The 17,578-nt window shown below is 36.3% G+C and overlaps 1 protein-coding gene across 4 annotated transcripts in view; it reads right to left on the reverse strand.

Annotated features, from left to right (window-relative positions):
- LOC140497227 (phospholipid-transporting ATPase ABCA3-like) overlaps positions 1 to 17,578 on the reverse strand; it is a 264,641-nt gene that overhangs the window by 223,544 nt on the left and 23,519 nt on the right. For 3 of the 4 annotated variants that reach the window (XM_072597913.1, XM_072597914.1, XM_072597912.1), the window contains exons 4-5: positions 8,974 to 9,101; positions 2,613 to 2,766 (exon numbers count right to left, since the gene is read on the reverse strand). In XM_072597913.1, coding sequence (XP_072454014.1) covers positions 2,613 to 2,766; positions 8,974 to 9,101 — 282 coding nt within the window. The remainder of the gene's footprint in view (positions 1 to 2,612; positions 2,767 to 8,973; positions 9,102 to 17,578) is intronic. The other variant, XM_072597915.1, reaches the window with a different exon arrangement.

Genomic DNA, 17,578 nt, shown 5'->3' on the forward strand with positions numbered 1-17,578 from the left:
TCTCCAAATGAAAAATGGTCAAAGAAAAGGGAATTTTCAGAGGAAGAAATTCAAGCTATTAACAACCACATGAAAAAGTTCTCCAAAGAAGTAGAGAAATGCAAATTAAAACACTTGTGAGGTACTGCTTCATACCTATTAGATTAGCAAAGTTGACCAAAGAGGAAAACAACTATATGCGGGAGGGGCTGTGGGAAAACAGGTAAATTAATGCACTGTTGTTGAGCTGTGAATGGAAAGCAATTTTGAACTATGTCCAAAAAGCTACTAAACTATGCATACCCTTTGACTCAATGACCTTAGGGACATAATTAGGTCTACACCACAAAGAGATCAAAGAAAGAGGAAAAGGACTCATTTGAACAAATATATTTATAGCAACTCTTTCTGTAATGGCAAACAATTGGAAATTGAGGGGGTGCCTATCAATTAGAGAACAGTTGAGCAAATTATGGCGTATGAACTAATGTTATTTTATTATAATATGATATATTATGAAGGAGATAGTTTCAGAAAAATCTGGGAGAAGTTATATGAACTGATGAAAAGGGAAGTAAGAAGAAACAGCAGAAAAATGTATACAATAACAATAATATTATAAAGATAAACAATTTTGAAAGACTTAGGAACTCTGAATAACACAATGACAACCACAATTCCAGAGACTCATGACAAAACAGGTTGCTTACTCAAGGAGTAGACTGAGGCTTATGTTTTGTTTTCATATGGCCAATGGCATGGCAATACATGTTTCTTATAGGTTTTATTTTTCTTGCTTTCTCAAGGGGATGAGAAAAAAAGAGAAAGGTGAGAGTGAAAAGATTTGGACCCCAAAATAAAACAAAACTGAATTTTAAAAAGAAGGAAAATCAGTCTTAGCTAATGTTGAAATTGCTGCCTCATCAGGTACATTTGGGTTTCAGTATAAAGAAAATGCCTGTGAAAGCTAGCTAACCTGTATTTAGAGTTCCCAAAAGCAGTGCCATTTCAGGATAGCAATTATAAAGAAATGACTCATCAAATTTTATTTTGTAAGTTCTTAATAGAAAATTTCTGCACATCCTATAGTTTCTGCAACAACACAGCAAAGTGTCCAAAGGGGCACCAAGGGATATCAATCTTGATCTGTTAATAAAATCACCTTGTCCAAAAATTTCGCTCCCTCACATCAGTTCTCCTGACTCTTAACTCACTGCTCTCAAAAATGTAGCAACTCCAAGTTAGAAGTATTATGCAATATTACTTTGTGGCTCATGTTACTAAGAGACAGAATAGTTCAGTCTCACTTGGTCTATTTCCTGCTTGCTTCTCAGTACACTCTCTACCCAAAACCAGAAAAACTGACTCATCTAAAATAGCCTATCCCAAACCGTTTTTCCTTAACCACCTCTTCTTATTGTTATTGATTGACTTTTAACACAAAATTTCCAATTAGTCTACTCCTAGAGACTCAGCAACCTAGTTGGTGGTCGATTCTTTTGAACAATAACTAACATAGCTAATAGTTAAACCATCTAACTCACAACTATAAAAGAAATATATTTCTTCAAAAGTCAAAAAAATATAAACATAAAATATAGGCATATGTGAGGAGGATTTTGTTATCCTTTTTTAGAGTTATTTCTCAGGATCTATGGTCATGTCAATGTTTAGTTTCCAGGTGTTAGATAATAACTCCCAGAACAGCCCCAAGGATCCTAGATAGCAATCCCTAGAATCATAGTGACAGACAGTCCTATGAAGCTGCACCATGAGATATGGCAGTGACAACTGATGTTTGCTATGCTTGTGCAAAATGACAATATTGCTCAAGTTAACCTGTGTTGGCAAGATACATTCTTTGTCTGTTGCCCTATAAAGCAAGTGGGCACAAGTCAGTGAGTGGGGAAACCACAGGGAACCCATAAGAGAATCTGTGTATGCCTTGACCAGTCTCCATCAAGCAGGGGCAGCTAGGAGGTGTGGTGGATAGAGCACCAGTGCAGGAGTCAGGAGGACCTGAGTTCATATTTCACCTCACACACTTGACACTCACTAGGTGTATGACTTTGGGCAAGTCACTTAATCCCAATTGCCTCATCCTGAGCCATCTCCAGTCATCCTGATGAATATCTGGTCACTGGATTCAGATGGCTCTGGAGGAGAAGTGAAACTGGTAACCTGCACAGCCCTCCCTCACTAAGTCAAGTGCAAGTCATGTCACCATTTCTCTGAAGGCATGGTCTTCTTCAACAATGAAGAATGAACACACACCCCATCAAGCAAGGCTTGAGAAGATTTAGGGGAGTGTACAAGCTGTGCCTTCCTCAATTGACCCCATGGAGATGTAGGGGTAGTTGTTCCCCATTTCTTGCCTGCCCTTGCAAGAAGCATGATTAGGGAATGCTGTAGGAGTTAGTGCTCCCTTTATAATCAACCCTCTAAGAAGACAAGACTAGAATAAAGCTGATTATTAACCCCTCCAAAGCCATCTGCCTGTCTCAATAGATCAAGAGTGAGCCAGTTAGAGGCTGGAATCTTAATACTTCCAGGGTCTCTTTTGTGTTATCTGTGAAACAATAGGTAAACAACTAGATTGTTAACTAAATAAACATGCATAAATTCATTCTCACCAGGCTCTCCCCCATAACTTGATCGGTAATTTCTTGGTCCTTTTCCTGCTACAGCTGGAAAAAGAGCATCTGTCAGCCAACCTTCCCTCTTTTTACGTATCATCATTTCAATGGGACTCCTTGGAGCAGAACTGAAACGTAGGGAGTATCTAACCTGTAAAGAACAATGATAATGTTTTGTCTGTTAAATATTGAAAGAAAACATTAAGTCAAAAGAAATTTAAAGTTTTCATGGGAAATTCTAGTGATTAGAGAACAGAGGTTCATTCACAGAGCTGAAATGAACAAGTCAAGATTCTGAGAATTATGTAATGACAACACAGGTTCAAGTGATTTAAAGTAGGAAGGGACCTTTGATATCATCCATATTATTTCAGATGTGAGGAAACTGAAGCCCAGAAAGGTTAAGTGACTTTCCTTGGTTCACAGTTAGGATTTTAACTCAGACCTCTGATTTCAAATACATTTATCTTTCCATTAAATGATGCTACAATAATACTGCCATAACATAAGTGGCAAATGCTACTTTTTCTCTTTTTGTGCTCATTCAAACTTTTTAAATTGATTTTTCAAAAAGGAAACAAAAATCACCTTTGCTTTTTCCCATCTTACTGCCCAACACACTGAAAAAACAAAACAAAACCAAACCTCTGTTAAAAATAATGCATAAGAAGTAAAACCAATTCTCACACTGACCATTTTTTTTGTTTTTTTTAAATGTCTCAATCTGCACTCAAGTCCTTCATCTCTCTACTAGGAAACAGTAACGTCTCATCACAAGTTCTCTAGAGTCATGGCTTGTAATTAGATTGATCATAGTTTCTAAGTCTTTCAAAATAGTTTGTCTTTATAACATTGCTATCATTATATAAATTGTTCTCTCAGTTCTACTCATTTCATTATGCATCACTTCATACAAGTCTCAGGTTTCTCTAAAATCCTCCTTTCAATATTTCTTACATCATATTCCTGTGCCATAATTTGTTCAGTGACTTTCCAATTAATAGATATCCCCTCTTGTTTCAATTTCTTGCCACAACAAAAATATCTGCTGTATCTTTTTTTTTTACATCTTTAAAGTTTGTTTACTTGGGATTAATCTCCTTGCCATTAATATACCCTCCCTCTTTTCCCCTTCTACCTTTTCCCTCCTGTTTCCCTCTTAGCACATATAAAGGACTTAAAAATTTTTATTGACTGATTTAGTCAAATGTATTTCTACACCCAACTCTGAGGCTATATATTCTTCTCTCCTTTGACTAGTTCATAAGAATGAACATGAGAGTGAAATTCAGGTTTCGCTCCCTTCCTCCTTGTTTTTTATAGACTTCTATTTGTGCACCCTTGTTACGTGAAATAATTTTCTCCAACCTTCCTCTCCCTCTCCAACCTAGTATATTCCTTTTCCTCTCTCTTTTCCATTTGGCATTTAAGATCATCAAGATATAACTGAACCTCTCCCAGACCTTCAGTATAATTAGATTCCTTCTATGATTCCTGATGATGATAGGCTTTGGAGGAGATGCACATCACTTCCCATGTTAGAATACAAATAGTTTAATCTTGTTTAGTCCTTTATGATTATTCACTCATGTTTCCCTTTGTATGTTTCTCTTGAGTACTGTGTTTGTACTTCAAAGGTCTTGTGTGTAGCTCTAGTCTTTTTTATCATACCTCAAGAAAAAAAGTTTGCAAAGGTGAACTGAGGCATAATTTCTCTGAGTAAGAGAACATTTTATTAATAAGAACACTATCTGCCAATAGAATGGGTCAACAACTACTTCCATTTACCTAAATACCTGGAGATGAAGACTTAATTCATTTTACAAGGTTAGAACTAAGGATAGAACAGTGTAGGTGAGGAAATAAATACAAATGGTTATAGAAGGGATGATATCATGGGATTGAGGACTACATCACTAATTACATAGTTGAGGCATGAGAAACAATATGATTGTTTGGAAGTAGGGAATGAGGGGATAGCAACATCCCCCTCCTTCCCTTCTCTAAGAAAAGTTCATTGTTTGAGTCCACCTGCAAGGTTAGAGAGAGTGAACTATATATTATTGAAAGATATTCTGGCATTAAACCTGGCATCCACCCACATTCCCCAAGGACGGCAGATTTCCCTGAGGCAAGAACGTGACAGAGATTAGCAACAGAAATGGGTTTCTAAAATTAAGCCATTATAAATCATCCAAATTTCTAAACTAAGTTCAGAAACAAAGAACTTGGGCAGTTATGGGATAAAACCAATTAACTGTAAGTGGGAGCAATAAAAAGTGATACAGAATCAATTTAATTTTCTCAGGGATGTTTGGAAGTTCTCTATGTCATTAAAGATCCATTTTTTTCCCTGTGGGATTATACTCAGTTTTTCTGGGTAAATTATTCTTGACTCTAAGTTTATATCCCTTATATTCCAATTCTTTGCTCCTTTATATGGGTGACTGATGAATCAAGAGGAGAAAGTGAAGTTTGGTGACCTTACACAGCCCTCCCTCACTCAAAACAAGGTCAAGTGCAAGTCATGTCATCTTTTCTCTGGTGTCATGGTCCTCTTTGAAAATGAAGGACAAACACAAACTATGAGTAGACAGAGCTGCCTGAATGGGAACCCAGTTAGCTGAGTAACTCAGCTCATCCTCTCAATCTCTCCCTCTCCCCTTCCTTCTCTTCTCTGAAAGAAGGCAAATTTTGATGACCAGAAGCTGCCCAGTTAACTTGGGGTTTACTGGCTAGATTTCTTTCTTGTCTTTCTTTTTCTTTCTTTCCTTCCTTCCTTCCTTCCTTCCTTCCTTCCTTCCTTCCTTCCTTCCTTCCTTCCTTCCTTCCTTCCTTCTTTCCTTCCTTCCTTCCTTCTTTCCTTCCTTCCTTCCTTCTTTCCTTCCTTCCTTCCTTTCTTTTTTTCACCTTATACCTTATACCCAGTGCACTCCGAAGTCCATAGATGGAACAACAATGGGTCCCTGCCCAAACTCCACTCAATGGCTATTTTTTGGACCCTCCTGGCTTAGAGTGAACGTCAATAGTAACTGTTTCTCTTTGAAACAATAACTCTCCCATCTTGATTTATTGTTTTTTTTCTTTTCTATTTAAAGTGGCCATCCCCTGAAAACTTCTTAAAGAGGCCTGTTCACTGAATGGGCATTACCTCACTTTAAGAGAGTACCTGAAAAGGCCTAAGCCCAAAAGGCCAAGGTTTCCCATTGCGTCCTGGGTCATCTCCAGTCATCCTGGTGAATATCTAATCACTGGATCCAGATGCCTCAGGAGGAGAAAGTGAGGCTGGTGACCTGCACAGCCTTCACTCACTCAAAACAAAGTCAAATGCAAGCCATGTTATCATTTCTCTGATATCATAGTCTTCTTTGAAAATGAAGGACAAACACAACAACAACAGGTGACTACTAAAACGTGTAATTCTGACTTTAGCTTCTCAGTATTTAAATTCTTTCTGACTGCTTGTAATATTTTTTCTTTGATTGGGAAAGTGTGGATTTGGGCTCTACAGCTCCTGAGACTTTTCATTTTGAGTGTTTTTTCAGGAGGTTATCAGTGGATACTTTTTGTTTCTACTTTAGCTATGGTTCTAAGAGACCTGGGCAGTTTTAATTTCTTGAAACATATTTTGAGATCATCACATATATGTTTTGGTCCTTTTTAAAGTCATGACTTTCAGGTATTTCAACATTTCTTAAATTTTCTCTCCTCAATTTCTTTTCCAGGTCAGTCCTTTTTTGCTATGAGATATCTTAAATTGTCTTCTATTTTTAGTCTCTTGACTTTATTTTTAACATTTCTTGTTGTCTCATGGAGTCATTGGCTTCTATTTGTTCTGCTCTAAATTTAATAATAATGTCTTGTCACTATTATTATCTTCAAGGAGTTTGTTTCTAAGGCAAGGTTTTGCAACTCTTACGTTAAGTTATTAATTCCCTTTTCAAATCTTTCTTTCAGAATTCTTTTCAAATGTTTTCCTCTAGTACTCATTTCATTGACAGAAATATTTCCAACCCATTTTAAACTTTTGCTTCATCTTTTCCAGGAATTCTAGTTAAACTCATGCCCAAGCTGTGTTCTGCTTTGAGATTTGATTGATGTTTTCGAGTCACTCTTTTCTTCTTGGTTTGTGCCTTCAGGATCCCTGTCATCATAAAAGTCTTTTAATAGTGGGATTCATTTGTCTGTGTGCTCACTTTTCTAGATTTTTTCCTGACTTCAGATTTTATGTTAGGATCAGGCTCTACAGTTTTCTGGAGTGAAGGTATGGGCTGATCCTGCTGCAGCTTTCTAGGGTCATTGAATGTAGTGTTATTCCAGTATCTCAGAGACAGCTCAGGCTGGAGATTATAAGCTTTCAGTACTCCCTAAGTGGTCTGACCTAGGTCAAAGTCGAATCATGGCTTTCAGGTATGACCTCTGCAATTTCTTGACCTATGTTTGGATCTGAGCAACATGTGTGTGGGCTTGCAGTGGCAGGATTTCCAGCAGAGCACTACTGGATTCAGCCACCAATAGCCAGAGGACAGAACTTCAGGTTTAATCTGTGATCTGAGATTCCTGCCCCGCTTATTCTATGAGAGACTTCAGACTGGGCCACACAGTGGAACTAAAAAGCCCACTCTACTCCTGAGGTCAGAGTCATATAGTTTTTGCTTGCTTCTGAACTTGCTAGTTACTCAGTACATAGACCTTCAATGGCTCCTTACCCTAAAATTCTACTCTCAGATGCAGGTCCTCTCCTCAGTCTGTCCCTGGATCCGTGAACATGAACTGAGTAGCTAGTGCTACTGTACAAGTTTGATACTCTCTGTGTTGGATCTGGGACCTCTTCTTCCTCAGGTGCACAGTTTCTCTCTATAACAGAATGGTCCACACAAATATTCTTGGCTAGATCCCATCTCAGTGTTTACAGATCTCACTTATCTTCCTATGCCAACCTAGGCTGAAAAAATGTGTCATTGTGACATTGGATTTCCTTGGATTTCCTAATCATAACTCAGCCAAATGAGTTTTCTAGATCTATTTGAAATAGAATAGAGAGAAGGATCTCTCTGTACTTCTTCCTAGTACTCTGCCACCTTGGCTCACAAAATACAAATTTAATACAAAATTAAATTATTTACTCTTTCATGAAATGTTCTGCAACTAATAGAGCTGTTGTAAGCATTATATATTGACACAGTTCTGTAAGTCATCTAAAAGTAACAATAATGAGAAATTCATACTGAAATTATTGGGTAGCTCACACAAAAAGTGGTTGATTTTGGTCAAAGAAACCAATTGCATCCATCTGTTTATTATCTTTCTAGAAAGAGAAGTCATGTTATTCTCAGTAGTTCTGGTATCCACATAGCAAAGTAACAGTAAAAAGATCTCTATGTGGAGAATATTTTTGACATTTTTATCATAAACTTTTTATTTCTCATATATTGCATAGGGATTCTTCGAGCTGTGGTAGGTCTCACACATAGGTAAACTAAATTAGTTCTTTCATGTCTTAGTGCTCATTGGTTTCTAATAGTATTTACAAGTTCCAAATGCACGACTGCATTGGACATCCTCTGTGCATGTCTTCTCTGCAGAGAGCTTTATGTAAGAAATAGGCAAAAATGCTGCATAAAGTAAGCTGAACTTCAAGTCAGTCACTCTCATCCACTATATCACACTTCTTCAAAAACAAGAATTCTTAATCATTTTTATGCCACAGACTCCTTCTTAGAATAATTTTTATTGTATAAAATAAAATACATAGAATTACAAAATAAATTAATTATATTAAAGAAGTTTAATTTCACCGACCTTAGATTAAAAAAAAAAAATTCTGCTCTATAGCAAGTAGAAAATGCATAAAACAAAATTTTAAGAGGGGAATGCTAATATTTGGAGTGGAATAATCATGAAAAGGGGCAGTTGGGTGGCACAGTGGATGGAGTGCTGAGCCTGGAGTCAGAATGATCTAAGTTCAAATCTGGTCTTGGAAACTTACTAGAGTGACCCTGAGCAGGTCACTTAACCCTGTTTGCCTCAGTTTCTTTATCTCTTCAATAATCTAGAAAAGCAAACCATTCCAGGATCTCAGTCAAGAAAACTCCAAATAAAATCACAAAAAGTCAGACTAAGCAAGAACAACATCAAAAAATGAGGGGCAGCCAGGTGGCACAGTGGATAGAACTGGACCTGAAATCAGTAAGACCTGAATTCAAAACTAGGTTATCATGTAGCAGATGTGATAATTAATCATGTATCAAAATGCCCGTGAATGCCAGTGTACTAGATAACTGCTTGAAGACCCGTTGGAACAAATTCTTGTAACAAAAAAGAGAAATTAAGGTAATTTTAATTAAAAGCTTCTCACCTGAAGCGGAAGGGTGTCTTTGATATCATTAAACTTTTGATGAAAAACAATGCCAGCCAGTATCTCAGATGGTTTACTAGAAAACTTAATGTAATTTTCAAAATCAAATTCAGAATGAAAGCCTTGAACTATGGAAAGAAAAAATTGGAAAATTAAATTGTATAAAGATGTATAAGGTTAATGGCTTCTGAGATATGTAAACATGAGAATTACTTCACAATTCAGTTCACCAAACATTTATTAAGAAACTACAATGTGGAGATTCCAGGAAGACAGTGGAGTAGGTCAGAAATTTCCAATCTCTCCAGATTTCTTCCATAAATAAGAAAACTAGTGCCTCAGGGTGAATGTATAGCAGCAAAAATTAACAAGAGTCCGGGTAGAGCAGTGGGCTTCCTGGGACAACAGGAGAAGATTGGAGGAAAGATCTCAGGGATGGAGGTTCAGCCTGAGTGAAGGCAAATACCTCCATGCTATCTCCACTGAAACAATAAGCCCAACACCTAAGTTGGGAAGTAGCCTCAGCCTGTACCATAGGAATTCTCACCTCCTAGACAGTGTCTGAGGGTGGGGGAGGGGTCAGACATTTGAGCAGGGGAAGACTGAAGAACCCTCTGCTGCTGAGGGATGCCAGCCACAGCAGTGCTGCCAGGATTTGCCCCAGGCTGGCTAAAGGTGAGAGGGAACCAGCACACATGCCCAATGAGCGCAGAAGCAGTGGGGCAGGGATGCTGCTGGCTGTGAACACTTAAATGGGAGCTGACTTCTTGGTTTAAGATCTGGGCTAGTGGTGAGAACTGAAGGTTGCAGCCACTGGAGGGTCCTTTGGGAGCAAGAGTATTTCCAGAATAGTGTGACTGGGGGATCTTAGCTGTGGTTTGGAGGGAGAAAGCAGTGCCAAGATTGGGCCCTGGACAAAGCTCAGAAAATAATAGTAAGAAGGACCTGAGAAAGAGGCACCATCCACACCCCAGGACTAGAGGTAATTATAATAATAAGGGTGGTAGTGCTAAATCCCTAATCTAATCAGATGTGGGTTAAAGATGGAAGAACACATACTTTTAGAAGAATATAAAATTCTTCTAAATTTATAAAGAAATAAGAGGGCGAGGGAACAGGATAAGAAAAGAGGTTTAGAAAGGTGTATAGATTAAGATTTAGGAGGGTGGGGGAAGAAGAAAAGGGAGGGAATCTTAGAGGAGTAGGTAGAACAAGGAAAAGGAGGCATACGGGAGAGAGATTCTTTAAAAGGGTGTGGAATAGGGAGGTAGTGATTAGAAGTAAACTAGAGAAGGGATAGGGTAAAAAGAGAGGCTGAAAAGGACAATAGTGAGGAAAAATATGATGGAGGGAAATACACAAATGGTAACTATAACTTTGAACATGAATGGAGTGACTTCAACCACAAAATGGAAATTGATAGCAAATGGATTCAAAATCAAATCTCACAATGTGCTTCTGACAAAAAAAAAAACATTTAAAAATGAGAGATACACACAGAGTTAAGATTAAGGGCTAGAGTAGACTGCATTATGCTTCAGCAAAAAAGCAAGGGTAGCCATCATGATATCAGACAAAATCAAGGCTAAAATAGATTTAATTAAAAGAGACAAACAGGGAAACTACATTATGATGAAAGGTGCCCTAGATGATGAAGCAATATCAATACTAAATTTATGTGTACCAAATACTATAGCATCTAAAGTTTAAAAAGAAAAGTTAAATGAACTACAGGTAAAAATAGTACTATAATAGTGGGGCACTTTAATCTTCCTCTCTCAGAACTACACAAATCTAACCAGAAAAAAATAATAAAGAACTTAAAGAAGTGAATAGAATTTTGGATAAGCTAGATATGATAGATATCTAGAGAGAAGTGAATGAAAATAGAAAGGAATGAACATTTTTCTCAGCAGTACATGACACCTTTACAAAGGCTGATCATGTGTTGGAGCACAAAAATTGTATACCTAATAGGAGAAATAAAAATAATAAAAATAATAATGCAATAAAATTATATTTAATAAGGGATCATGAAAATATAGGGAAAAAACTAATTGGCAACTACACAACCTAATCTTAAAGAATGTATAAGATAAAGTACAAATAATATAAACAATCAGTAATTTTGTTAAATAAAATTACAATAATGAAACAACATACCAAAACCTGTGGGATACAACAAAAGCAGTAATCACAGTAAAATTTATATCTCTAAGATCTCATATCAATAAAAAAAGAAAGAGTAGGCCAATTAACTGGGTATGCAATTTTAAAAACTAGAGAGAGAACAAATTAAAAATGCACAATTAAACACTGAAGTGGAAATTCTAAAAATTAGAGGTGAAATTAATCAAATTTAGTGTAAGAAAACCATTGAATAAATAAAACCAGGAGTTAGTATTATGAAAAAATTAATAAAATAGATAAACAATTGGTTAACATGATTTTTAAAAAGAGAGAAGAAAACCAAATTGCTAGTATAAAAATGAAAAGGGTGAATACTAAAGAAGAAGAAATCAAAGCAATTATAAGGAGTTATTTTGCCCAATTATATGCAAATAAATTTAAGAAATTAAGTGAAATTGAAGAATATTTACAAAAATACAAACTTCCTGGATTAGCAGACGAGGAAATAGAATATTTAAATAGACGTATTTTAGAAAAAGAAATGGACTGGACCATAAATGAGATTCCTAAAAAAAAAAAAAAAAAAAAAAAAAGCACCAGGATCAGATGGATTTACAAGTCATTTCTATTAAACATTTAAAGAATAATTAATTCTAATACTGAATAAATTATCTGGAATAATAGGCAAAGAAGGGGTCCTACCAAACTCCTTTTATGAAGCAAGTATGATAATGATACCTAAATCAGGAAAAGTAAAAACAGAGAAAAAAATTATAGACCAACTTCACTGATTAACATGAAAATAAAAATTCAGTGTATTATACAGATTGTACATTATGATCAAGTAGGATTCATACTAGGAATTCAAGGGTGTCAACATAAAACTACTAACATAACTGATTATATCAATCATAAAAGTAATAAAAATCATATGAAAGTATCAATAGATGAAGAAAAAGCTTTTGATAAAATATAATATTCATTTCTATTAAAACACTTAAAAGTATAGGCATAAATGGTCTTTTCCTCAAATTGATAAGGAGCATTTACTTAAAACTATCAGTAAACATTATTTGTAATGGGGATAAACTAGAAGCCTTCCCAGTAAGATCAGGTGTGAAACAAGATGCCCACCGTCACCAATGTTATTCAATATTGTATTGGAAATCCTAGCAATAACAACAAGAGAAGAAAAAGAAATAGAAGGAATCAGAATAGGGAATGAGGTAATAAAACTATTTCTTTTTGCAGATAAAATAATAATATACTTGGAAAATCCTATAGACTCAATTAAAAAGTTAATTGAAATAATTGATAATTTCAGCAAAGCAGCAGGATATAAAGTAAACCCACAAAAATCATCAGCATTCCTATATATCATCAACAGGATCATACAGGAAAAGATAGCTAGAGATAACCCATTTAAAATAATTCTAGATAGTATAAAGTATCTGGGAATGTACCTACCAAAACAAACCCAGGATCTATATGAACAAAACCATAAAAAACTTTGTATACTAATAAAATCATATTTAAATAAATGGAGAAATAGCAATTATTCATGGTTAGGCAGTGCCAATATAATAAAAATGACAATTATACCAAAATTAATCTATATATTCAATGCCATCCCAATTAAATTACCAAAAAATTATTTTACTGAGCTAGGAAAAAATAATAACAAAATTCATGTGGAACAACAAAAGGAATTGCAAAGAAACTGATTTTAAAAAAGCAAAGGAAGGATTTCAATTTCTTAAAGGATGTACCATATCTTAAACTACATTATATGGCAGTAATTATCAAAACAATCTGGTACTGGCTAAGAAACAGAAAGGTAAATCACTGTAACAGCGGATATACAACCTACAGTAGCAAACAATTATAGTGACCTAGTATTTGACAAGTATAAAGATTTAAGTTTTGAGGAGAAAAATTCATTTTATGTGTGTGTGTGTGTGTGTGTGTGTGTGTGTGTGTGTTCTATGTGTTCTATGTGTTCCAAAAATTGCTGGGAAAGCAGTCTGGCAGAAATTGGGCATAAGCCAGCATCTTACACCATTTACCAAGACAATGTGAAAATGGATATATGACCCAGACACAAAGGGAGAAATCACAAGAAAATCTGAAGAACATGGAACATATTACCTATCAGATTTATGGATAAGTGATCAATTTCTGGACAAACAAGAGATAGTGTTGTGAGATGTAAAGCATATAATTTTTATTACATTAAATTGAAAAGGTTTTGTACAAATAAAACAAATGTAGTCAAGATCAAAAGGAAAGCAGAAAACTGGAGGAAAATTTTGATAGATTAAGGTTCATATCTCAAATATATAAAGAGCTTTGTCCAATCCATAGGAATGTGAGTCATTCCCCAAATAGCAAATGGTCAAAGGATAGGAATAGGCAATTTTCCAATGAAGAAATCAAAACAATTTGTAATTATATAAAAAATGTTCTAAATCATTATTGATTAGAAAATGCATATTAAAACAACCTTATACCTATCAGATTGAGTAAAATGATAGAAGGGAAAAGTGACAAATGTTGGAGGGGATATGGAAAAATTGGAATTTTAATTCATGGTTGGTGGATCTGTGAACTGATCCAAATATTTTGGAGAGAGATTTGGAATTATGCCTAAAAAATTATTAAACTACCTATACCCATTGACACAGCAATACCTCTATTAGGTCTGCTTCCCAAGATGATTGGGGAAAAGGAAAAGAATCTATGTGTTCTAAAATATTTACAGCAGCTCTCTTTGTGGTGGCAAAGAACTGGAAATTGCAGGGATGCCCATCAACTGGCGAATAGCTAAGTAAATCATGGTGCGCATTCAGCATGGAATATTCCTCCACTATAAGAAATGGTTTTAGAAAAACATGGAGATACCTCCACAAAATAATGAAGAGCCAAACTAAGAGAACATGTCTGCAGTAACAGCAGTATTATTTTAAGAACAATTTTGAGCAACTAAGTCATTCTGCTATAAATACCCAAATTAATGACAAAGATCTTATAAAGATGCTGTTTGAATCCAGAAAAAGAGCTGACATATATGTATATGTGTATGTATATGTGTGTGTGTGTATATGTGTGCATATATATGTATATGTATGTGTGTGTGTGTGTATATATATATATATATATATATATATATATATATATATATATATATATATATATATACAGATTTGTGTCTAATGGTAGCCATCTCAAAGTAAGGGGTGGGGGAAGGGGAAAAAGTCTCATGTTAACTTTGCTGTATATTTGAAAGGAATAGCAAACATAATGGACCTGCAATTTCAGGTTCAATCCTATTTTTCTATCTCTCTGTGTTATGGAAATGCTTGTTTTATTCAGAATAAATAAATTTTTCAGAATAAAATAAATAAAATTTGTAAAAAAAAAAAAACTAGATTATTTTAAAAGAAAAAAAGAAACTACAATGTACAAAATTAAAACTTCTTAACCTTGCCAAGGGATAGTAAACTTACCAAGTTCTCTAAGAAGAGTAATGGAATATAATCGTAGTTGAATGGTTTGATCAAAGACCTGCATTTTCACAGTTTGACATTCTGTCAGTCTTCTTTCTTACTTGTATGTAAGGATGGGGAAGGGGTGAGAAATTAATGCAATTCCACTCACGTTCTGGCTATGCAGTCAATCAATAGTACATCTTCTTGATACATGATTAGCCAACTGGAGCTAGCTACAGAACATCTGCACATGCTTCAGATTAGGAAGCTATACAAATCCATTACATATCATCAATGCCTTTCCAGAAGCCAAATTTCCAGCATCAAGCACACAGGGGGGATCAAATTAGCTACTCATCTCTTAAGACTTTTTCTTCAACTGCGTCTAAACTACTAAAATCATTTTGTAATGGATAGATCCACATCTTATCTTCAGAAGAAGCAACAAAAATACTCATCAATATAAAAAAAAACTTCAGTGCATATAAATGATTCTACTAAAAGTGAATTGTTCACTAAAATATTAATACTAAAAGTACTGAGGTGTAGGGTGTGTTCAGGAGGACCAGTACCTTTGGTATTCAGGAGGATCCTTTCGGGGGCTCTTTCCACCTTTGGTATCCACGTGTTCCACCCAGCTCTCAGCTGTGGTCCAAAAAGCTAAAGCATGCTCAGCGGTCTCATCCCAGTAAACTGTTTCAGGAGACGGACCAAACCAGATTGAGGATAACCAAGGGGTCTCAAACTCATTGGTGAGTTAGAGGAGTGTCTATCCCAAGCATGTGAAGATTTCCTCTGATGGAATGGGCGGATGAGAACAATTTGTTCCAAGAGCCATAAAGGCAGTTGAAGCAGGTAATGTGGAGAACTTAGAGCTTGGTTAGACATTGAAGAGGCCAAGGTCATCCACTGCATTCTGAGCCATCACCAGCCATCTTGACTCTGTCCTGCCACTGTACTATGATGACTCCGAGGAAAGAGTAGGTTTGACGACTTCATGCAACTCTGCCTCACTTAAATCCATTTATGCATGAATCAAAAGACATCACTCATTCCATTTTACTACTATGTCTCAAAAATTCTGTGGTGACAGGCAAGTGATGAAGCAGCAGGTGCAGATACACTGGGAGGTGTAGTCACAACCCTGCATTCATTAGGGTTGTTTCTCACTGGAAGCAGCAGTGGGATTCAGTAGCCCCCCAGGCATCCGAGCAGTCTTTTAAGGATCGCACTGCTCACCTCTTGGTGTGAGGAAGGGGGATAGAAAAGGTGCCCTAAAAATTGTCGGCTAACCCACCCTGCACTGATTACCATAGCAGGCAGGGAATCCCACTATGTGGGCAAAACACCCAAAAAAATGTACAAAATGTACAGACATCTGCAAAAATGATTCCATTCACTATTGGCATATAGAACATGTGCACACTAATAGACAACACAAAATACAGTAGACCTGAAAGATGAACTGCTCTTGGTGCAAGAATACTCAGTAGGTATCACATTCAAATAGCATCCCTGAGTGAAACAAGGTTGGCAAATGAAGGCCCGCTTACTGAAGTTGGAGCTGGATACACATTTTTACGGAGTGGGTGCAGTGAAGGGAAGCACTGTGAAACTGGTGTGAGTTTTGCAATCAAAACTAATCTACTCAGAAAACTGATATATCTGCCAAAAGGAGTGATGACAGGCTCATGACAATGCGATTGCCACTAGCAGGAAAATGCCATGTCACCATCATCAGTGCCTATGGTCCATGACAAACCCTGATGAGGTCAAAGAAAAGTTTTATGAAGACCTACAGATCCTTCTCATCAATGTGCCAAAAGAGGACAAGCTTATAATTCTGGGTGACTTTAATGCTAGAGTACACTCAGACTACCAAACTTGGCAGGGAGTCCTAGGGAGGAATAGAGCTGGAAACAGCAACAGCAATGGTCATTTACTGCTGAAGACTTGTGCATCACATGACCTTCTCATCACCAACACTGTATTCCATTTACCTAAATGCAATAAAATTTGATGGATGCACCCTCACAGCAAACAATGAAATCTAATAGATTATGTGATTGTAAGGAGAAGACACAGATAAGATGTGACAGTGACAAAGGCAATGTCTGGTACAGAGTGCTAGACTGATCATAGATTTATCCTTTCCAAAAAAAATATTTGTATTCATCAAAAGAGACGCCCTCAAGGCAAAATGGCTAACAAAAGAATTAATGTAAACAAATTAGAGCTCTTCTCTGAGGGTGAACAGTTTGTTGCTAACTTGAAGGAAAGGTTCAGCCAACACATAGTTGGCAACAATGGAGCAGAAAAGGAGTGGGAAGCTTTCAGAGATTTGGTGTACAACACTGCATTTCCTTATCTAGGTTAGAGCACTCGCAAACAACAAGACTGTTTGATGAAAATGATGGAGAAATCCAGAAGCTGCTACATGAAAAATGAGAACTCCACAGGATTTATTAGCAGAATAGTTCATCCACCTCTATGAAGGCAGTATTTAATTCCATCAAAAGTAAAGTACAAGCAAACCTTAGAGAAATGCAGGATTCCTGGCTCAGTAAAAAGGAAGGTGAAATTTAGCTTTATGCTGACAGTAACAATCCAAAGCACTTTTATGACGCCCTGAAAGTTATTTATGGACCAAAAACTTATGGTGCATCACAACTACTTAATGCTAGTGGAGCCACATTGATTAGTAATAAGGACATAATCCTAGAGGGATGAGCTGAACACTTCCATAGTGTTCTCAAGAAACCATCATCAATCAATGCTGAGGTCATTGACTGTTTACCTCAGGTTGAAGTCAGTCCCTCCTTAGCTGAACTTCCAACTGAAGAAGAGGTTTTGAGGGCCATTAGGCTGCTTCATGTGGCAAAGTACTTGGTGCTGATTCCATTCCAGTGGAGATTTACAAGGTAGGGGGACCACTGATCATACAAAAGCTGACTGAAATTTTCCAGGTTATATGGCAAGAGGAGGCT

Source organism: Notamacropus eugenii, chromosome 3, assembly GCF_028372415.1.
Source record: "Notamacropus eugenii isolate mMacEug1 chromosome 3, mMacEug1.pri_v2, whole genome shotgun sequence".
Classification (NCBI taxonomy): domain Eukaryota; kingdom Metazoa; phylum Chordata; class Mammalia; order Diprotodontia; family Macropodidae; genus Notamacropus; species Notamacropus eugenii.